This window comes from Notolabrus celidotus, chromosome 5 (assembly GCF_009762535.1).
Source record: "Notolabrus celidotus isolate fNotCel1 chromosome 5, fNotCel1.pri, whole genome shotgun sequence".
In the NCBI taxonomy this organism is placed as follows: Eukaryota; Metazoa; Chordata; class Actinopteri; order Labriformes; family Labridae; genus Notolabrus; species Notolabrus celidotus.
In genome coordinates, this window is record NC_048276.1 from 28,090,547 (window position 1) to 28,113,428 (window position 22,882).

General features: G+C 40.2%; 3 protein-coding genes across 5 annotated transcripts in view; all 3 read left to right on the forward strand.

Annotated features, from left to right (window-relative positions):
* The window catches only part of LOC117813360 (hepatitis A virus cellular receptor 1 homolog), a 32,760-nt gene extending 20,728 nt beyond the window's left edge, over nucleotides 1-12,032 (forward strand). Inside the window, exons 1-7 of one of the 2 annotated variants that reach the window (XM_034684531.1) lie at nucleotides 2,155-2,246; nucleotides 3,583-3,918; nucleotides 4,432-4,503; nucleotides 4,745-4,803; nucleotides 6,523-6,613; nucleotides 8,574-8,598; nucleotides 10,842-12,032. In XM_034684531.1, coding sequence (XP_034540422.1) covers nucleotides 2,213-2,246; nucleotides 3,583-3,918; nucleotides 4,432-4,503; nucleotides 4,745-4,803; nucleotides 6,523-6,613; nucleotides 8,574-8,598; nucleotides 10,842-10,971 — 747 coding nt within the window. In that variant the 5' untranslated portion in view covers nucleotides 2,155-2,212 and the 3' untranslated portion in view covers nucleotides 10,972-12,032. Of the gene's footprint in view, nucleotides 1-2,154; nucleotides 2,247-3,582; nucleotides 3,919-4,431; nucleotides 4,504-4,744; nucleotides 4,804-6,522; nucleotides 6,614-8,573; nucleotides 8,599-10,841 lie in introns of those variants that run through there. The other variant, XM_034684535.1, reaches the window with a different exon arrangement.
* An 82-nt stretch (nucleotides 12,033-12,114) lies between these two features.
* On the forward strand, nucleotides 12,115-15,225 carry LOC117813361 (cornifelin homolog B-like). The gene is made up of 4 exons (XM_034684537.1): nucleotides 12,115-12,386; nucleotides 14,056-14,207; nucleotides 14,688-14,842; nucleotides 14,959-15,225. The coding sequence occupies exons 2-4, from the start codon at nucleotides 14,108-14,110 to the stop codon at nucleotides 15,109-15,111; spliced, it is 408 nt and encodes a 135-aa protein (XP_034540428.1). The 5' UTR covers nucleotides 12,115-12,386; nucleotides 14,056-14,107; the 3' UTR covers nucleotides 15,112-15,225.
* Nucleotides 15,226-17,585: 2,360 nt separating this feature from the next.
* nhp2 (NHP2 ribonucleoprotein homolog (yeast)) lies at nucleotides 17,586-20,393 on the forward strand. Of its 2 annotated transcripts, XM_034683685.1 has the most exons (5): nucleotides 17,586-17,910; nucleotides 18,842-18,911; nucleotides 18,999-19,104; nucleotides 19,655-19,753; nucleotides 20,121-20,393. In XM_034683685.1, exons 1-5 carry the CDS (start codon nucleotides 17,745-17,747, stop codon nucleotides 20,307-20,309), a joined length of 630 nt encoding a protein of 209 aa, XP_034539576.1. In that variant the 5' UTR covers nucleotides 17,586-17,744; the 3' UTR covers nucleotides 20,310-20,393. The 2 variants fall into 2 exon arrangements, with proteins under 2 accessions (XP_034539576.1, XP_034539575.1); XM_034683684.1 differs by having other exon boundaries at nucleotides 17,589-17,910; nucleotides 19,655-20,127.
* Nucleotides 20,394-22,882: the final 2,489 nt, after the last annotated feature.

Genomic DNA, 22,882 nt, shown 5'->3' on the forward strand with positions numbered 1-22,882 from the left:
TATACATACACACACATATCTATCTGTACATGCATACGTACACATACACATGCATACATACATCATGAATACATATAAACATGCAAACACATCCACATATATTTTGGCCAATCACATGCTGACTAAAAAAGGTGTAGGCTGAAGCCAAGGCTTATCCTGCCTACCCTTTAACATAACTTGCACCTTATAGGCAACATTGTGCAGTAATTATGTTGTTTTATAACAAAGCACTCTTCAAACTTTTCATTCGGAAACAAACTTACAAACAAAAAAACAAATCCCAAAACATTTCAATCTCAACAAGGCGCAGTTCAGAAATCTTAGCGAAACCTAATATAAATTCAAGTTTATAATTCATCCATATATTTATTTCACTTTTTGTTTTTAAGCATTTTTTTAAATACACACAAATTACACGTTTTTAATTCCTCATCACAACTTTTCCAAAAGTTTACCCCTCTAATCGATACACACCTCTGTTTTATATTTGTCCTTGTCTTTATTTTTTTTTAAATACCTGTTCCCCTTAATTCATACCTGCTTTCTCTGATTTCAAACAACCTCTGAACACAGTAAGGAAGTAAACCATGTTTTGCTTTATACATTACCTGAGCTGTTTTGTGTTCCACTAAATCATAAAATTTAAGGGCCTTTAAACTAATAAACAGTACAAACAGTGTTGTTGGCTTCAAGACCAATGAGTCATTAATTTAATTTGAAGCAAAATAAGCGCTTTTCTATTTAGTTAAAGCTCATTACAAAACACAACCATATAAATTTAGTGTGTAAGACTTTCTTTCATCTAAAAATTGAGCTGCAGCTAACGCATAAGTAATAACTAATATACCACTCTACATCACACTGAATGGTATTCTACTGTGTCATTTTTTGGCTCTTCTGGATGGTTGCTGTGGTTCTCAGACTTTGGAGGAAGGTTTCTGAGGTGTAACTTCAGGGTTGTTTCCAATCCATTCTGATCCACTTTATTTATATAACACATTTAAAAAAAACAATCAAGTTTAGCAAAGTGCTGCACAGTGAGGTAAAGTAAGTTAAAACATACAGAACATGAAACGCTGTCCTGGAAATAAAATAGAATAAAATTAAATAGAATTAAATAATAAAACAAATAAAACATTTCAAAAAAGAGTTAAAAAAATAAATTAATAAATAAATAAGAAGAAATGATTTAAGAAAAACACTGTAAGAGCAAATTAAAATCCAATAAAAGAACAGACAGAGACCACACAACTGTCATGCTGGGTTAAACGCCAAGGAGTAAAAATATGTTTTAAGGCGGGATTAAAAGTCAGTAATGTTGGGGAAAATCTAAAATGGCAGGGTAGCTCGTTCCACAGTTTTTGAGGCCACTGCCAAGAAGGCACGGCCACCCCTGGTTTTCAGTCTGGTCTTAGGGACCACAACAAGTTGCTGACCAGTAGACCTCAGAGACCTTGTGGAAGTTTTGCATGAGGTCGGAAATATACTGTGGAACTACTCCATTTATCGATTTGGGTATTCATTGTGGTTTGTGGGATGTTTCAGTTTGGACCTGTTCTGACTGTTTCAGATATACTGAACTTGTAGAGTTGAGGAGGTTTAACAGGTCTGTCCACTAGGTAGCAGTGTCACGTAAAATGATTCTTAGTGTAAGACAATGGAACAGAAATCAGAAACCAAAGCTTATATTCACTACTTCAACAACAATGATCAATCAGCTCTGACATACAAGATGAGACAGTCTGTATGAATGATAGCTAGATGATAGAGCTCCACTGTGAGTTATTATTACTGTAGAACAGGTGGTTTGTCAACCAGTCAGCTTCCTTGATGCCTGTCTGTTATTTGAGATGGTTGCTGATTATGTCCTGGTCAGCATGAGGTGGTTACTATGGTGATTATACTTAAAATCCCTAGCAGTGATGAAGGGTTAATTTTCTGTTGTCTAGTTTTGGTTTGATTTTCAAACGATCTCGAGCCAGGCTGTGTTTATTTTTTATCTTTGAAGTGACAGAGGATCATTTTTTACAGTGTGCAAAGCAGCTGTGGTCTGGTGTGTGTGAGGGTGAGGTGTGTGTGTGTGTGTGTGTGTGTGTGTGTGTGTGTGTGTGTGTGTGTGTGTGTGTGTGTGTGTGTGTGTGTGCGTGCGTGTGTGTGTGTGTGTGTGTGTGTGTATGTGTGCTGATAGTCTGTCAGTGTGACTCTGTTCATCATGAAGATCGTTCTGCTCCTCGTCCTTCTCTCAGGTCCTGTTTATTTTTTGTTTGTTTGTTTGTTTATTTTCTCTTTTAGTGGTTTCTTAATTGCTTTGATTTTAACTTGTACTGATAAGAAGAATGTATCTGGTCCAGATAAGGGATCAGTACAATCCTGTTTTTCTTGCAGTTGATGTGTTTAATTTCAGACTTTAATTTGAATATTATTATGTCTGATCATTAGTATGAGGGAGCCTCACCTGTCAGAGTCACTATCTTCAGGTTGAGCTGTGAACTAATTAAAAACCTCATTCTCACAGATACAAACAGCTGTGAATAATAACGGGTTCACTGAAATAACCGCTGTGAGGTTACAGACTCAAACAAAGAATTGAGGGTTTCTGTGTGTCTGCGGAGTTTAGTTTGGTCTGTGTTGACTCTCAGCTCAACCATAGACTCAGTGAAGTGGACTCCTGTCACACAAAGAGACTTAATGCTCGAAAACTCAAACTTGACAAAACTCTTTCTCTGTTCAGCTTCAAAGTTTGATCTGAGTAGACATTTTGAGGGTCAATTATGAGTGTGGGGTGAAAATTAGGGTCTGATAAGAGAACTGTTTGAAAGGGCTTTGAAATATTACCATGTACTCTACAGAAGACATCATCCACTCTGATACGGAACATTCCGCACAATACACACCCATTATAAAATCTACCAGGACCTAATATCTCTTTGAGGTTATCAATTTCTAAATCTTATTTGTTCAAACTTGAAATAATCTTTCTATGTTTAAGAGTGGAGAGGTCAAAGACAAGTAGTGGGTTTGTTTAATTTTCCACGGTGTTGATAGAAAGCTGCTGAAACTGCCTTTATTTAAGTTTCCAAGTTTAATGTGAAACATGATTTATACTTCTGTTTAAATATCTGCTTTAGGTTCATGTAGTCCTGTGTCTATTCATGGAGAATGTTTACTGAGGGAATTAACCAGCTGAGGAGGAGGACCATTTTCTCAAAGACTGATATAAAATCTTCTCTTTCCTACTAGGGGAGTTACCCTCTGTTGGACGCTTAGAATGAGATCAAAGCAATAGAGTTAGATCAGAACCATAGAATGAGATCAAATCAATAGAATGAGATCAAAGCAATTGAATGTAATCCAAGCAAATGAGAAGTAAAGACAATAGAAGAAAGATATATGAGTATAAGAAGCCCCCTGTTGGACATCAGAGAGAATGCAGATCTGGGGCTACATTTCTTTCTTTAATACAGCCTATGATGAATAAAATTAAAAGACATTCATATTAACAGTTTTTAGCTCTAACATGGACTCTAATTTTTTTGCTGAACTGAGCGCTGACATTTACAGACTCTGTTTGTGTCTCCTCAGTCAGCGAATGCAGCATCATCTCAGTTGATGGTCGAGTGGGTCAGAACGTTATTCTGCCCTGTAGTTACAACACAAAGAGCAATGGTGTGCGCCGGGTGTGCTGGAGTCGAGGAGATATTCCCTACTCAGGCTGCAACAAAGAACTCATCTCCACAGACGGACTTAAAGAGATCACAGAAGGAAGGTATCAGTTACGGGGACCGCTGGACGAGGGAAACGTCTCATTGACCATCCTGAACCTCACAGAGTCAGACGCTGGACGCTACGGCTGCAGAGTGGATATACGGGGGTGGTTCAATGATGACAAACATCATGTAGATCTAACCATAGAGGAAGGTGAGATCCCCTCTTCAAAATGTCTGAATGTTTACACATGTATATCTTACTCGTTGCTTTACTTCAGCTCTGATCCTTTAGAGTCTGGTGGAGCAGCAACAGTTGAATCTACAGCTTGGTTCTCAGTGATCCCCACTGACTGTCAGTGGTCATATTGTAGCCTCGTGTGTTGTAAAATACAAAGTGTGAGGGTTTTCAGTTTGATAAAAGGACGGTTTGAGGACAGCCTGGTAACAGAGTTAATATGGTTCAAAGAGTCAGATCAACAGAGAGGGCGATGCCTGGAGGATCCCACCAAAGTGGAGCTCTGGAGCTGAAAGAAAGAAACCAAAATGCAACTGCAGTTTCCCACATGACCATTAGAGTGTGTCTCCTGCAGAGAGTCAGTCCCCATAGAGCAGCATGTTAAAACGTTACAGCAGAAATAAACATTTTTACAGCCTGGTACAGAAACAGTTTGGGTCTCAGGTCAAAGGTTAACACGTGTCACGTCTCTGTCTGACTCTGTTTCAGCTACACAGACAGCAACAAAAACATCAGGATACAGAGAGACGACTACAGAACCAACACAAACTTATACAGCCGGTAAGACTATAACACACACACACACACACACACACACACATACACACACACACACACACACACACACACACACACACACACACACAGTAATTAACAATGTCTCTTATCAGCCAGCACCAGCTCTGACAGACTCACGATCATGTCTCTGTATGAATCTATGTGTGTATTGTTCCTGGGCGATGACATCATGCTGCTGAGACAGCTGCTCTAAAACATCTGCTTTCACTTCCTGGTTCTGCAGGTCAGCTGACCTCCACAGAGATGGCGTTTACTTCCTCCTCCAGAAGCATGAGGGCCGAGGTGAGACACTCTCACTTCCTGTTTAAAAAACAATCATGTGATAGTACAACCTGATTTACACCACATTTCAGCTGACTTGCTTTAACAGAGTGAACTTTATGAACAGTTTCCACTTTCATTTCGTCATTCCCTCATTCTTTTGTTGATATGATTCTCAAACCTGCTCTTCGTTTTATTTTTCTATTTTATTTTACATTTTCTCTCAAAACTGAGAATCTGAAAAGTTCAGAGCAATACCAGGAGTATAGAGAGATTGATTTTTAGAAAACACCAACACAGAAATGATCCCAGCATGGGATGAACTGTGTTAGACACATAGACTGTATAAATAATAGACGTAGTATCCGTGACGTCATCCATCGGTTCCTGAGCGCTGCTTTGAAGCAAATCAGCAGCGGCAGCCATATTGGAAATGCGGAACTCAACCAAGGCAGAGTGTGACGTAAAGAGGCGGGGTTTGAGCCTCCTAGCCAACAGCTATGTGTTCCCATCCGGGAGTCAAGTCAGTCATGTCGTTATTTGGGCGCCCCCCTGTACAGTGTGTTCCAATAGAGAGATAAACTACGTAGAGCCATGCCGTTTTTTGAACCAGGCTGTAAACATGTTTATTAATGCTGTAAAGATCGTCTTTTTTGAATTGGTGTCTATGTGGTTTCCGGTGTTTCTGCAGCCAGCCTCAAGTGGATTCTTGATGAACTGCAGTTTATAACACTTCCGCATGGGCTTCAGATTTTGAGACCGGAGGTTGCCGCTTGGTTAGGCAGTATCTGAGTTTTCTTATTACAAGTCTGTGGAAATGAAAATAAATGGATTAAAGTAAAACAGCAACTCCCAAGATACATTTCAGCAGAAAACAACCAGAGTTTAGGTGCAGGAAGCTAAAGATAAGATCCAGGGAGGACATGTAGCTCAGTGGTTGCTAACTATTAGCTTTTATTCACTAGCATTAGCAAAGGTACAAAACCTCAAACAAACATTTATATGATAAATATGATGTCGTTTTCTGACTCTTAGATTTTATAATGGGTGTGCATTGTGCGGAATGTTCTGTATCAGAGTGGATGATGTCTTCAGTAGAGTGCATGGTAAATATTTCAAACCCCTTTCATTCAGCTCACTTCTCAGACCCTAATGTTCCCCCCACACTCTTAATTTGACCATTAAAATGTAGGAAATCTTCTCCTCTACATTGGATCAAACTTTGAAGCTGAACGGAGAAAGAGTTTTTTCACAGTGAGCCTCAGAGTAACAGGAACACCCCAGCTCTCCATCTGCTCCAATGAGAAATGAGTTTTCAAGCAAACCACTCTGGAGCATTTGTAGGGTTAAGTTTTCTGCCAGACCCTCTTCACTCTGCTGTGTCAGCTGTTTCCTTAAGTCTCTTTATGTGAGACAGGAGTCCACTTCACTGAGTCTGTGGTTGAGCTGAGAGTCCAATCTTAAGATAAGATACACAGAAACCCTCAATTCTTTGTTTGAGTCTGCAACCTCAAAGCGGTTATCTCAGTTAGGTCGGTATTATGTACAGCTGTTTGTATCTGTGAGAACACGGTTCAATCAGGTCACATCTCAACCTGAACATGACATTGTGTGTGTGTGTGTGTGTGTGTGTGTTTGTGTGTGTGTGTGTGTGTGTGTGTGTGTGTGTGTGTGTGTGTGTGTGTGTGTGTGTGTGTGTGTGTGTGTGTGTGTGTGTGTGTGTGTGTGTGTGTGTGACAGCCTCAGCAGGAAAGCAGTAGTCTGACGATGGTTCTGGTGCTGGTTCTGCTGGGGTTACTGGCTTTCACAGCAGGCGGAGTCCTCTTGATCAGTAAGTCAAAGATCAACAGTTTGTCCTCATTCTGTCCTCACACCTGTGAACACCTCTGTCCTCCAGTTCTCCTTTCTTCACCTCCATCTTTGCTGTCTGCTCTCCTTGTCCTCATGCCTAAAAGCACCTTTGTCTTTGTTTCTGAACGTACATTTGTCCTCAGTCTGTCTTTCCTTTGTCCTCCCCTCTTTTCTTGAGTCTTCATTCACATATGTCATCATGTCCATCCATCTGTCTGACCTTTTGTACTTCCTCCTGTCAAACCTCTCACCTAAAATGTGTCCTTCCATAAATCATTCTTCAGAATAAGATTAGACTTTCTTCTTCCTGAGCTGTCTTCACTTTCCCTCTGTAACCTGTGTTTTTAATCTAAATGTTCTCAGTGCAGAGTTCACCACAACCTGAACTTTAAACACCTTTTGGTAAAGTAATTTATAAAAACCTGCTCTCTATCACATCACACCAGCTACATCCATGGATCCTGGTCCCTCTCTGTTTATCACAACAGATTTTTTTTTTGCCAATGTTGTTAACCAGCTTTGTTAAATACTTGATCCTGATTGGTCAAACCCCCAACAGTGATTAATTATCCACAGCAAAAGCAACTCCAGGAACAACCTGATCACATCACATGAATCAGTATCAAGGAGAATAGAACAAAATGGCACTGAACAGATCAAAGCAGAATAGAATGGAATGGAACAGATCAAAGCAGAATAGAATGGAATGGAACAGATCAAAGCAGAATAGAATGCTTCAGGTTGATGAAAGTTAAATATCAACAGTAATTAATTCCAGACAGAAAAAGTGACACCAGGAACCACCTGATCACACGTCTTATCAAATCACTCCACAGAAAGTAGTCTGTCACAGTCCCCCTCTGCTTGTTGACTCTGTGGTAAAAACGTTTGTGTGGCCTCAGGCTGGTGTCGGACAGTTGGTGGGCACTGATGCATTCCTTGGTAGGAGATAAAGAAACTTAAAGTCTGGAGCATTTAGACTCAAAAACTGCTTTTACCCATTAGTCATCAGGCTTATAAATCAAACCTGATGAAACAATCTCTCTCTTCAGTTTTACGAGGTGTAATATATTATTTATTAAGTTCCTTTACATCATCTATTCCCCACTGTATGACTCTGTATGTTGTCAGCTTTACCTGTTTCTCTCATTGAATATACAGCACCTGTTTCAGGAGCAGTACGTCTAATCTCATTGTTTGTTATAGTGCAATGACAGTAAAGGCTTTCAGTGTGAGAGCAGCCTGAGGTCTTTTTGACATGAGAACAGCCTCATTATAAACAGACATCTAGTAGTAAGTAGTGTGCATACCAGGCCAGTATTTGGTGGTAAAGCTTTGTAATGAAACACCACAGAAGAAGACTACGTGTCTGCACGGTGATCACAAAGGAACAAGAGGACAATGGCGAATGCAACAGTTTTGTCATCGTTTTCAGTGGATCAGTGTACCACCAGTTTACGCAGCGACAGAAGACGTGCCGTTTTCAGAGGATTCCACTCGTAAACCTCCTTTAAAGAGTTTTTGTTTTCAGCCAATTCAGTTGTCCCCTGAAACGCAACAACAGTTTCCATGTAAATGCCCTCTGAAGAGTTTCAGGGAGCTTCATCTCCGACAGCCACATGGAAGCATTACGGACTATGCAATCAGAGGGACAGGGTTTTTATTGGTTGCATGAATAAACTGTTTTAAAACTATAAAATAATTTTTAAATGAATGTGTTGTGTGAGCTGGGTTGTGTCTTGAGTCAGTAGCAGGGTAGCTTCTCCCCGGGTGAGATGGACCCCACATCAGGTTCCTTCTGTCAACCGTTCAGTGCACGTTCTCTCTAACAAACCTGATTCTAAATGATCGTACTGTGACTTTTTAAACTTCATTCAGACTGTTCTTCCTAAAGTGAACTTTACTCCTGCTTCATCTTGTTTCTCTTTGTGTCTCTGCAGCCAGACGATGGAGGCGACTCAAAGTGTAAGTTTTATGTTGTGTCTCTGTCAGGTCAGGGAACTAATAACAATCCTTCTATTCATGTTTCTTCACTGAATATTTAATGTCATGTATTTTATGTTGAAGTGTCTCAGTGGCAGAGCAGCTCAGAATCCGTTATTACAGCTGAGGTAGATGTGGTTGATAGACGTTGGTGGAACAAAGCCGTAGTTTCCTCTCTGATGATAGGACATGACTCAGCTTGGACTTCATGAGTCAGCAGATTTACCTCAAGCACTCAGCAAACAGTCCATACCCTCTGAGTTAAAATCATCTTCATCACAGCGTGGTTTCCACACATTTCATCAGAGCTTTGTTGGGTTCAGGCTGTTACTCACCCATAAACCAAAAACCTCAGGGGACCCGAGTCAGAACAGAAACTCAGGATTCACACGAAACAACAACTGAAACTATTCAATCAATCTTTATTCATAGACCCAACATCAGGACAGGAGCCAACCTCATCCTCAGTCTCTGTGCAAGGGAGGACTTTGAGAGATAAAGGGATGGTTAGATCGGCCTATAGTTAGATAAGGTGCCTGAATCCAGAATCCAGCCAGAACTACACTAAGCTAACAAGCTAAAGATAGCATTAAGGCTACATTGATTATCTATAGTGCAAACTCAACTTTTAAATCAAAGTCAAACAGAGGTCTTTGTTTACCAGGGTTAGCTTCTTGCATTAGCATTATCAGACACACTATACAGTAAATGTAACTGTTAGCATTCTGTAGAAGTTAGCCTGACTCCAGCACAAGCTAATTGTCACCATGAACGCACAGATCTACTCAAAATAATAAATGTTAGTATGTAAGGAAGAGTTAAGCCTATCAGATTGTGGACTGGTTTAATGTTAGCATTGCTAGATAGCTTAGCACCAACAACCCAGAAATAAAGGTTCAGACCAAGCGGCAACCTCCGGTCTAAAAATATGAGTCAATGCGGAAGTGTTAAAAGCTGCAGTTCATTGAGGATCCGCTTGAGGCTGGCTCCGGAAGTACCGGAAGTGACATACACATGAATGGGGAAAAGACGATCTTTGCAGCATTAATAAACATGTTTACAGCCTGGTTCAAAAGATGAGTGTAATCTGAATAGCTCATTTCTCCATGTCCTCTCACTGTGAGGGGGGTGAATTTTTTTCTAATTCGGTAATTTCAAAGTTATTGAGATTACTAGTCTTCCAATGAGAGGCACAGCTGCCTGCAGGAACACTGCAGCTGTTGGCTAGGAGGCTCAAAGCCCGCCTCTGTACGTCACACTGGCTTGACAGAAGCAATATGGCTGCCGCTCCCGATTGGCTTCAAAACAGCTTTCAGAAACAGATGGGTGACGTCACGGATACTACGTCCATATTTTATACAGTCTATGGTTCAGACCTGGATATCTCTTTAAATGATTTGTTTGTTTTTATTGATCATCTGTCAATGCGAGGTTTAAAAAAGTGCATTTTTCTTTCCTTTAGCTAGGCCAACAGTATCCCCCTGCTCCCAGTCCTTATGCTAAGCTAGGCTAAACATGTCCAGGCGCTATCTTTTTCCTAAACAAAGATGAAAGTATTTGTCTTCTGAGTTTCTTTACTCAAAATAAGGGAAGAAGAAGTTTATATTTTGACATATTTTACAGTCTTCAGTTTTTTGTCCCAAAGACCCTGAATGCAACACAATTAAAGCCTGAATGTTGCTGAACAGGCCACTGACTGCAACAGGTTTCTTTTCACCAAAAACAGATCGCTTGAGACGTATGAAAAGCGAGGACGTTAAACCTCTGAGGTTTCCTCTGATGAGTGTGTGACATTTACAGAGTGCTGAGAAGATGCTCGGACTGCATCTAACAGCCCACTAACTAAAATGTCAACATGTTGATGTTAAAACCAAGAGAGGGGGGGACACGAGACCTCATGAGGAAATGAATAAACCTAAACCACAGTCACATTTTCACCAACAGCAGGAGGAAGTGCTTTTTAATGTGCATTTATATCTTACTGAAGAAACACAAAACATAAAAACAGATCAGTTTGAATTCAAGATGTGGTAATAAATGTGGAGGTCAGAACATTTTAGGATTTTATCCTGGAACATCTTTAGAACGATACGTATATTTGTGTCTGCAGAGAAACGTGTGATAAAATTCAGAAAGACAGGAGTCTAATGTTCTCTCTCACTCTCTCTCTCTCTCTCTCTCTCTCTCTCTCTCTCTCTCTCTCTCTCTCTCTCTCTCTCCGTCAGGCCTCAGCAGCAGGTCAGCAGCTCGGCTCGCTTCAGTCTGACTCCGTCCACTTTGCAGCTCCACAGACGAGAATCAGTCGTGGAAAACATCTATCAGATAGACGGAGGAGAGTACGAGTACTGCCCCTGAGCCCTGAAGCTCCGCCCACTGACAACAAGACCAGCTCTGGACAAAGAAGAACTACCCCGCTTGATGTAAGGCATTCAGAGAACCTGCAGTTCCCAAGATGACCACTGGGAGGACAGTTCAAAGTGACAAATTATGAGACACTGAAAACAAATTTCAGCCCACAGAGACGACTGCTGTCAGAAACAACCAATCACAGAGCTTCAGATATGAAAAACATCAAAAACTGTTTAAAAAAGTGGGCGGAGTCGCCAGGTCGGGAAAGTGAATGCATCACAGACTTTTATTTAACTGCTGTTTTTTAAATGTCCAGCAGGGGGCGACTCCTCTGATTGTTTATCAGTCTGTGAGAAAATGTTCCTCCTCCTCAGCTGATTTATTCCCTCAGTAAACATTTTCCTAATGAGTTTATGTTCTCAATCTCTATTTTCAAGTCTTCTTCAACACAGCATGATGTTCATTTAGTAAATGATGGTCCCATTTAGAGTCAACTCAAACTCTGAGTAGTCTGCTACTGTCTGACGGTAATGTGCCTTAAGAAAAGATGGCAGACTTGTCTTTCATTCCTGTGAATCCACCAGTTAACGATAAACAACTTCCAGATATGTAATTTTTTGGTTCATTACATCCACCAGAGGAGCCCCAGAGGAGAAGCTGCTGAGTCCCAGTTTCACTTTAAAAAGTAACAAAGAGGAATCTCTCTCGCTTTTATTCATCTGTATTGGTGGATCTCAGTTTCATTGTAAACAGTAAGTTACACAGAGGCTTCATCTCCCCAGAACACCTGTTTATTCATTTCTGGTAAGTCTCAGTTTCACTGTAAATAGTTAGTTATAAAGTGACTTTGCCTGCCCAGGTAACACCTGTTCATCTGTTTTGCTGGGTCTGAGTCTCATCGTAAATAGTTTGTTACACAGGGGCCTGAAATAACATGATGCAGATTTGTGAATCCTAAGACACTTTTAAAAAAGAACTCAGTATACAGTAGAATATTGATCATGTTATCTGAAACTTCCAATGAAACTGGTCAAATAAACAGTTAATCAATAAATCAAAAATATTAATATTATCGTACTTCTTTGTTTTATGTAATCACATAAACCATAAATGAGCACCAAGAAAAATGTCTTTAAATACCTACTTTAAAAGTCCCTTTGACATATTTATATATTTATTAACATAAAAATTCATAAACACTCTCAGCTCATTAGTTTTTGATTTTTGTAAATTAAAGAACATAACTTCCACTGAGGAAATCTTTAAAAATAAAAGCCTCTGTGCTGCAGTGTCTGAGGTCACAGGTGTTATTACCTTAAAAATGACATCATACAGGTCGGACAGGTTCATCAGGAACCTCCGTCCCTATGAGAGAGTTTTTCGTCCAATCAGTCATCAGTCTCAGTGTCAGACACACACAGGTAAGATCATCACCTGTTTCTCTCTCCTTCTTCTTCTGTGGTTTTGTCTGATTTAATGTTTGTGACTGAACAGATTATAGATGACAAGCTGATCAAACATGTTTCTGTATCATGTCTGATTTCAGCTGTTATGTTTCCTGTTTACCATATTCATTCATTGATGTTATTATTGTAGTTTTTGGTGTGTTATGAAAATGATTATTGTACGAAAAGTTATAACTCTGTGGACCTGATGGAGCCTTGGTTACCTCATACAGGACATATAATCCATGTAACTGCTCAACATGACCCATTTAAGTTATCATTCTGATACTTTCACAAACACATTTTTATCTGATAGCATCAGAATCTTAAGAATTTAAACTCAAACTTTAAAGATGTCCGAAAATATTGTTGCTTGTGTTGCGGCTCTTTATGAGATACAAAAGAAAGATATACATTTCAAACAAAATATGAAACATAAGTTGCTGAACTAAGTTCATTAAGGATTGGCACTCATCACTTCGTTTGTAACTAATCAATGAGGGTCAATGATTATCCAAAAAGAATGTCAGATTTTGATATCATGTACTGTAGATGATTAAATCCACATATTCTCTGTCATTTTACTCTGAGAACATTATTCTGAAACTGTTGAACAATCTGCTCACGCAGTGATTTCCACTAGAGTCATGTCTGTTTATAATGCAGTGAGTTCTACTACAGAGTCATGTCTGTTTATAATGCAGTGATTGAGAGTTGAAAAATGTCAGCACAAGTAATACAGTTAAAAACTTTTAGTCAGAAACTGACAGCAGCTTAAAGAAACTAATGCGTTCCAGCCCTAGGCTTTCATCAACGTTTCACCAACTAGGAGGGTGTGTCCCATTTATAATCTTATAGCCAGGTGGCGAACCACAAAAAGAAAAAAGAAAAAGGCCACATTACATAATAACACAAAATGACACAAAGTAACAACTTGAGTCAACAGGAAGTAAAAAAAAAAATTTTGAGTAGTTTCGATCGAGCTTTTCAGTTTATGAGCTTCTATCTCTGTCTTATAATGCAGTGATTACTACTAAAGAGTCATTTCTGAGAGACTCGTCCTCTCTGGAGTGTCATTTCTACCCAGTCATGTGACTAACCTGTTAATCATTAACCTCATTAGTTGGGAGATGTTTTTTCCAGGCGTTTTTTAGCATTACTCAACTTTTTACTGTTTTGTTGTCCCTGTACCAACAGTTTGAAACATGTTGCTGACATCAAATTTAAAATGACAAGATATTTTTAGAAAACTGTAACATGTTACAGTTTAACATCTGATATGTTGTCTTTGGACGTGGGTTTGTATATCATATTTTATATTTATATATTCAATTTGTGTCCAGGGGCATCACTACAGATTGGTGGTGGGCTGGTTTATCTGTGGGTGTGTGGGTACAGGGAGACGGCTGCTGGGCCTGAGGGCCTGACACAGAGGGATAGCTGATGGGAAATAAAAGCTGCCAAACGTGTGATTAAATATCAGCCAAAATAACAGAAACAGAAGATACTGATGTTAGGGAGCAAAGTACTTCATTTTAATCATTATATTAAACTCCACCACTCACAGATTAGACCCACCGTCCTCACCCTCTGTACACGTGTTTTTCACATCTCCTCTCTTTCTTTTCTCTTCTTTTATCTGTAGTCCTGACGTTCCCCTCCACAGCGCCGTCCTGTTTGTCGTTTCGTGTTGTAGGATGAGCTGGCCCGTGGCCTCACAGCCTCAGTCTCTTGTTTTGTCTGATGGTGCCGAGTGGAGCTCTGGGATCTGTGACTGCTGTGACGACCCCAAAGAATGTACACTTACTGATCAATCTGAATTTACCAACTACATCTGATGAGATTAAATTGAAGATTAATTTAATCCGGCTGATTATTATAGCTAGTGGGGATTTAAGTGGAGTCTGGGAGAAGTCAGCTCTGTTAGCTGGAGGTCTTTGTAGCATCACAAGCCAGCTAGCATCAATAAATGAGGTTTATGGAGACTGAGGTCAGTCTTTGTTTTACTTCTGTCTGCAAACACTCATGGAGAAATCTGTTTCACAGCTAACAGTGTTAAAAGACGACAACAATTCCACTTAGATAAACTGACATTTAATAATAATTAGCTACTCAAATGTTAGCTCAGCATGTTGGTTATTTGAGGTCTGATGAGTAATTTCAGTAAAGGTTATTTAAAATCTTACACACCAACAACATCTTTATGATTACCTTTGAGTCATTTACATCCTAAAACACCTCTTCACAGTTTGTAATTAGTGTGTATTTGTGTGTCAGGCTGCTTCGCATGCTGGTGCTGTCCCTGCTTCGCCTGTGCCACCACTAAGGCGTTCGGTCAGTGTCTCTGTCTGCCACTGCTCGACATCTTCGGCTGCATCCCTCCCATCACCCTGTCCATGAGGGCCTCAGTGCGACACCGCTACGGCATCACAGTGAGGACAAAACTCTCTGTTACTGCTTTTAGTGTGTGCTGCAGAGTTATACTAATGTGTGTGTGTGTGTGTGTGTGTGTGTGTGTGTGTGTGTGTGTGTGTGTGTGTGTGTGTAGGGCAGCCTCTGCACAGACTGTGTGTATTCTTTCTTCTGTATGTCGTGTGTCTGGTGTCAGATCTCCAGAGAGATGAAAAGCAGGGAGCTCCCGCCGGGCTGGGTGACATCATCAACCACCGATGACATCATCGCTATGACATCATCACTATGACATCATCACTATGACATCATCACTATGACATCATCGCCTCGCGTCAGTCTGTTTACAGTTTGAGTTTAAAGTTGACATGTTTTACGAAGTCTGCTGTTTCACTGTTTTATGTAAAACTCCTTTTGACATTCTTATATTTCAATAATATTTATATTTTCTTATGTTTCATATTGTATGTGAGTGCATTTATCTTTAAAGTCAAAGTTTCTTTGTTTTGCAACTTTTGTCTAAATAAACTCATTTGAATATTGTTTTATCCTCTTTTATTCATCTTTTTCTATTTTTTCCAATATTATTTTTATTGTTTTCATATTTACGAGTGCAAAAAAAAGGGAATTCACTGGATCCTACATGATAATGTGTTCACATCAGATTACTACTTAACTGAGCACATAATTAATCTGTTTATTCCAGCAAGATCATATCTTGTGCACACAAGATAAAAACGTGTTCCCACGTGTTAAATATTTTGCGCACAAAATCTAGTTTTTGTGAGAATGAGTTATTTTCTTGTGTGCACATAATAATAACAACAATGATGTGTGCACAAGATTATGTCATGCAGTTCTGCATTTCCAATATGACAGCCGCTGTTTGATTGGCTTCAAAACAGCGCTCATGAACAGAGGGGTGACGTCACGGATACTTCGTCCATTATTCATACAGTCTATGGTTAAAACAAGCGGCCAATTCCGGTCTCAAACGATGAAGCCAATGCAGAAGTGATATAAACTGCAATACATCGAAAATCCGCTTGAGGCTGGCTGCAGAAACACCGGAAACCACATAGATATGAATGGAAAAAAGACGATCTTTGCAGCATTAATAAACATGTTACAGCCTGGTTCAAAAAACGGCTTCGCCCTACAACGCTAATCTCTCTAATGGCACACACTGTACGGGGTGTGAATTTTTTTTCTAACGTGACGGTTAAGAAGATATTAAGATATGAGTTTTGCCCAAATAAGGACATGACTGACGTGACTCCCGGTAGGGAACACACAGCCATTGGCTAAGAGACTCACCCTACGTCACACTGCCTAGTTGAGTTCCGCATTTCCAATAGGCTGCTGCCGTCGATTTGCTTCAAAAACAGCTCTCAGGAACAGATGGGTGACGTCACGGATACTACGTCCATATTTTATACAGTCTATGGGTTAAAATCATTGTTAAATCTAAATTTTAAATAAAAATATAAATGTTAAATGTTGCTCCGCGATCCTAAATATTTAGCTGATATGCAGATTCACACTGCCGCCTAGCGGAAATACAAAATAAAAGCTTCAAAAAGTGATACAGACTTAGCAATAGCAACTTAGCTTGTCCGTACCTTAGACTGGGTCAGTTCTGTCTCTGAGCGTTGTGAAATCTCCTTATAGCCTCCAAAACTGCCTATCCAGTATTTTTACGGCGGGCAGTGCGGCTATACCCATGGGAGTCAGTACTGACAGACTATGATTGGGATATCTGTATTGGTTTATAATGCTTTTATTTGGTACATCCGCTAGGCAGCAGTGTGAATTTGTATTGGGCGCCGTACCAACAGAAAAGCTTCATAAAGCATACAGATATCCTAACCATTGTCGGTCAGTACTGACTCCAGTGGTTATAGCCGGACTACCCACTGTAAATGTTTTAAAGGCAGTTTTAGATGCCAGTAAGAGATTTCACAATGCTCAGAGACAGTACTGACCCAGGGTTTGGTACGGACAAGCTAAGTTGCTATTGCTAAGTCTGTATCACTCTATGAAGCTTTTACTTTGGCAGCAGTGTGAATTTGCATGAGCTAAATATTTGGGATTGCGGAGCAACATTTAACATTAGATTTATATTTAATATTAATATTTATATTTAACATTTAGATTTATATTTAACATTTAGATTTAGGATTTTGTTAAATGTTGTCACCAGATGGCGCCCTTGCTCAGTGTACTGCAAATGTTCTGCTTAATGTTATATTGAACGTGTTCAGATGTGGACGTCATCACGTCCCAGCGCCGTTGTTGTATTGATGACGAGGAGAGCAGTACGGCACCTGCAGCTCCGTTACTATGAAAGTATTTTATGATGAAACCTTTGGCCTCAATAAATATGCCAATGGCTAAAGAACAAGGACCGAGTCAAGCGTTGCTTATGCTCTACATGCAACAAGACTGCTGCGTTCAACGATGCTCAACAGATTTAATATTTAGATTCATATTAACATTAGATTTAGATTTAGCATTTGGATTTAACAATGATTTTAACTTACTATATTTTTCACAACAAAATTAAATGTGAAGAAGATCACAAACATTCCTCTAAATGTGTTAAAAAAAAGTGACTTTTAAAAATTCACTCTACATTTTTCTTACGTTTGGGAGTTAAATGTGGAGAAATGTTGCTGTTTAAGTGTGCACATCTTTACAAACAGCGCCCCGTAGGGGACAGTCTGGTTATTTTATATTCAAAGGTCTGACTGTTGTTCTCCCCCGCTCCGCTGGGGGCGCTGGTGTTTCCTCCATTCAAACAAATAGGAGAAGAAGAAAGCACAACACGTGTTGTTTCTCTCAGAGTGCTCGGCGTGTGATCAGGACTGTGATCAGTGAACAGCCTGAAATTAAAGTTTCAGTATAAACTACTTTTGATCAGACATGACAAAAACGAAGAAGGAGAAGCTTCCTGTGGACGGAGAGGAGGTCTCGGCCGCAGACGGACCGGAGAGGTCTTACCAGGACCTGATCGCCAACGTGAACCCGATCGCCCAACCTCTGGCCTCCAAAAAACTCAGCAAGAAGCTCTACAAATGCGTCAAAAAGGGTAAAAATTCATCTGTTATAAAGGAGAGAGCACCAGACTCCATTTAAAACCTGCATTTTTCTAACTCTCTGTGTCAGCAGGCTTTAAAGATGCAGCACATCAATTAATCATATCACATTCATCTTTAGATTTTTATCAGTAATTCGGCGTATGAAGAAATTATTAAATGTAAACACAGTTTGGGTCGTTTAAACTCAGGTAACCGCATCTCTCCTCGTGTTGTCAGGAGTTTATCTGTGTTCCTGCCTCGATCTGCAGCAGAGGGGAATGAACACAGAGAAGGCCATGATTAAAGCTCAGACATTCAAATAATGTTTAAAATGGGAAAGCTGAACCCAGTTCACTGCTGGGCTGGTTTGCAGTTTGCAGTCACAAGTGTTTGTATTTATAGGGTGCCAAACTAGCCTTAATGATATAATGAGATATACTTTATTTGATCTCCCATTGGGGGAGATTCTTTTGTTACAGCAGCTTACAACACGGGACAGGGGAATAAAACAATGTACTTAAATAGTTAAAAATAATAACAATAATAATAATGATAAAATAAAAATAGAATACAATAAAATAAAATATGGCAAAATATTACAGATATATACACACTATGTACACTTCTATCCGATGAATAGATAGTGATGTAAGTTATTGCACAGATAATAAATGCACCAGGTTTTACAAAACAAACATGCACAGTATGAGCAATCAGTGGAAATCAGATGTCAGATTGACAGAATAGTTTGTCGGTGTGAAAAGCTCTACATTTTAAGAATCCTTGCTTTTCAGACGTCCTTTTACACTTTGTGTATGTCGTGATGTTAAATCCTGGAAAAATCTTTGGACACTAGTGAATAATTCTGCTTATAGTATATCACTGATTAATCTGTTATTTAGTTACTGTCTAACAGTGAACTAATAGGCTTTTCTGTTGCAGCTGCCAAAGTGAAGAACATCTGCAGAGGAGTCAAAGAAGTCCAGAAGTTCATCAACAAAGGAGAGAAGGGGTGAGTCGGCCATGATTGTAACGTTCATGTGTAAACGAACACGGATCATGATCACCTTTATCTTCATGAACTCATGTCTGTGTTCAGGATCGTGGTGTTGGCTGGAGACACGCTGCCCATCGACGTGTACTGTCACCTGCCCGTCATGTGTGAGGACAGAAACCTGCCGTACGCCTACATCCCATCCAAAGTGGTGAGACGCACACACACACACAACACACACACACCACACACACACACAACCACACACACACACACACACACACACACACACACACACACACCAGGAGTCTATTTAACTTAAATCAGTTCAGCCGTGTATTTGTCTTGCTTCGAGCAGGACGGGTGTTCAGGTTAGAGGGATGATGTAGTGTTAACGTGCAGCGTGACGTGAGGACAGGTAGAAGAGGAGGAGGAGATGTTATAAAGTAAAGGTTTGAAGGTGAGGGACTGATTAGGTAAACTCTCACAGTGTGGCTCTGACGTCTCAGTCGATGTGAAAAAGAGGCAAATAGCTGTCATCTCTTCAAATGCTCTAAATCTGGTTTTATTCTCGGGTTCAGAGCTCGACGACTAGCAGAGGCAGGAAGGCGTTTAGAGTTTAGAGAAACCTCACACCAGAACACTTCAGGACGTCTGAAAGGACAGCTCAGTTGTTTACATTCATGATTGTTTTGATATTTCTGCTGTCATGTGACTCAAAGGGGGCAGAGTCTAATCTCTGGTCCTGGTCTGTTTTTCAGGATCTGGGTTCGTCTGCGGGCTCCAAGAGGCCGACGTGTGTGATCCTCATTAAACCCCACCAGGACTATCAGGAGTCGTACGACGAGTGTTTGGAGGAGGTGAGCGTCCTGCCCAAACCTGTGAGACGTCAGCCAATCAGGGAGTACCTCTGGGTCTTCAGCCAATCGGGGAACAGCCCTGAGGTCACCTTCCTCTACACGTCTCCTCCGTATATTCTGTGTCAACACCTGATCTCTGAACTCTGGAAGTGTAAAGAAGGAGGTTCAGTTGTTGGATCCTGGCGCTAACAGTTCTTTGTGCTAAACAGTTTCCACCGGCCTCCATTCTTTGTGCTAAGCTAGGTTAACGTGGTCCTGGATAGTGAGTGTGTAGACGTCAGAGCGAGGAGGTTTAAATAAATCTGAGTTTCTTTATGTCAGAGTGTAAAGAAACACTCTCAGATCTCTCTCTCTCTCTCTCCTGCAGGATGACAAAGAAAAGTTAACTCCATCAGTTTTTACAACAGAGTTAAAGAAACCCTGTGAATATTTAGTTAAAGAGTTCATGTCCATCCTGCTCTGTTGGTTTGTGGATCAGGTGATCTGCCGACCTTCAGCTCCATCATTCTCTCTCTTCAGTTGTTTTCAATCAGCCGTCTGTCTTGTTTTCCTCTGAGCTCAGATGTTTTCAGTCCTTCTGATGTGTAATATGTTGAACTCTGTATGATTTTTTTTTATTATTATTAAAAGATGAACCGACTGTCGTGGGAAGTTTTCTTCTTCATGGTTAAATTCAAAGAAAAGTCACACTGGTTCTGAATGAGATTACAGCAGCATTAAGAGGATAATCCTGTCATTGTTTCCCCACTCTCAATACCAGCCTGGGACCACACTAATGTTTTTACTACAGTGTACACAGGCAGAGAGGGGATGAGACAGACTCCTTTCAGAGGGTTAATCACAGACTGTATAGGGATTGATTGATTTGCTAGATGTGTGTGATCAGGTTGTCCTTCGCTGTTGTCGCTCCCTGTTGCTGAGTGGTTTGACCAATCATGGAGTATTAACACAGCTGGGTAATAAAGAGTGTTGAGTGTGAAGATGTTTGCAGATGACGCTCAGAGGTTCTCTCAGTGTGACGTCTGCAGTAGAGAGACAATCGGTCAGAGTGAGCGGGTTGATTTTACAGATTTATAAAGTCAAACGTTTCCACAAAGTTTCAGGGACAGTAAAGTTCCACCTGACAGAAGTCGACGATTAACTTTTAACTGAAGTTAATATTAAGAAATGAATTTCCCATCATGAACGATAAAAAAATGTAACTGATGTGAAACAGTAAACTGTAAATTTAATTCAAGGTTAATAAAATCAACAGATCAAACTACATCAAGCTGAAAACTAAAAACCTGCTGAGAATATAACTTCATACTCAGTTGGAGTAAACTACGTCAAAGGCTTGGGGAACATGTTTTACAGCTTCTCACCTGGTCTACACTGAATGTGTTTTGTTATAAAGTTATAATATGTTTGTTTCTATAGACTGAACTCTGAACATAAACAGACATGCTCTGAGACAAACATTTTAATGACTGTACATTTATTATTACAGTGGTGGCCAAAATCATTCGAACACCTGACAGATCAGAATAAATTGACGTTTTTTGTGCCTCCAAAATATGATTTCATTTCATAATGTTCATGAAACATGCAGCTGGTTGACCTGAGCACAACAAATATCAGATGAAGTGAGTATTTCCTGAGAAATGCAACACTAATGTTATCCCATGCCATCTAAAACTCAAGCCAAAGGCTTTCCTTGGAATGTATGATATATGTCGTGTTTCTTTTCTAACTCGCCCCAGATTTGCTTGATGGGGTCGAGGTCCAGACTTCGAGAGTGTCAGTCCATCATTTTCAAAGTTCCATCAGATTCCTTCTGTCGCAGGTAAGTCCAGCAATAGTTTGAAGTGTTTAAGGTCATTGTCCTCTTGGAAAATAAATCCAGGCCCAATAAGACGACCCCAGATGTTACTCCGTGCCTCACCAGAATGTTGTGGTTTACTTTCTTATCCATTATGCCATCAAATTCCACAAAGTCATCTGTTCCTGAGGCTGAAATGGCATTTTGAGATGCTTCACCTGTCTGTCTGAAAGTTTCTTTTTTCTACCTCTCCCCTTTTGGTTCTGGTGTGAATTGGTGGCATTATGACAGTCTTCAGTGTTCTTCACGGTGCTTGGACTGCATCTCAAGTCCATGGCTATGCGGCGGTAACTCCAGCCAGCATAACAAGGGCCTTTATTCAAACCCATTTCTCACTCGTTAGCTCCTTCTTCACCTTATCCATGTTCAGAGAGCAACATGTGTTCGAGACTTCTTCTAGAGGTTTTGGATTTATACCATTTTGTGGTGTGGCCTCAGTGACAAAACACTGATGTACCAATCACTTAATGAGCAGGAGAGACCTTCTACATTCAGAGGAACCACACAGCTGTGTCCTAAGACTCATACATCACCATCAATTTAACCACGATAACACCTGACAATGATTACACAAGTAATTTGGCTTCTTCAGTGAAGGAACATGATTGTGTGACATTGACAGTGAAATAGGCCTAGCTTGTTTCTCGTAAGGAAAATGACCTGAATCTCCTAATGATGGCTCTAATCTATAGTTTATTGAGCATGATGATGACTTTATAGACATTTCATTCATTTTATGGGTATTTTAATTACAAATTCAACCAAATAACTGAAACCTCCCAAATATGCCAAGTGTTCTAATAATGTTGGCCATCACTGTATATATTTGATCTGTTATGGCGTTATGTTGGATTTAATGACTCAGGCTGCTGCAGTTTGCTGTTGCAGCCACCGGTGGCAGTGTTGTCTCATTTTCCCTAACAGTGGTTCCATTGGGGTAGCAGCACAGGAAAGAAGAACAACCAGAGGTGAAGACGTCTCTCCCTCAGAGGTTTAAAGCTTCAGACAAGGATAGATTGGTTCTAAGCGGAGATTGTACAGGTGTTACAGAGTCCGTTTTGGATCTTTGAGCTGCTTTCAGGTCCTTGAAAAGGATCCTGAATCATTTTCCATGACTTCTTTCAGATGATTTCAAGACACGCGTTAAGGGTTCAGGAGCAGGAGGGGGGTTTAGAGGCCCTTGAGGAAGTTTGAGAGGTCCTTCAGTCATCCTTGAGCTCTTTGAGGAGGAGTAAGCGTGCCTTGAGGGGCCTTGAAGTCCTCACATG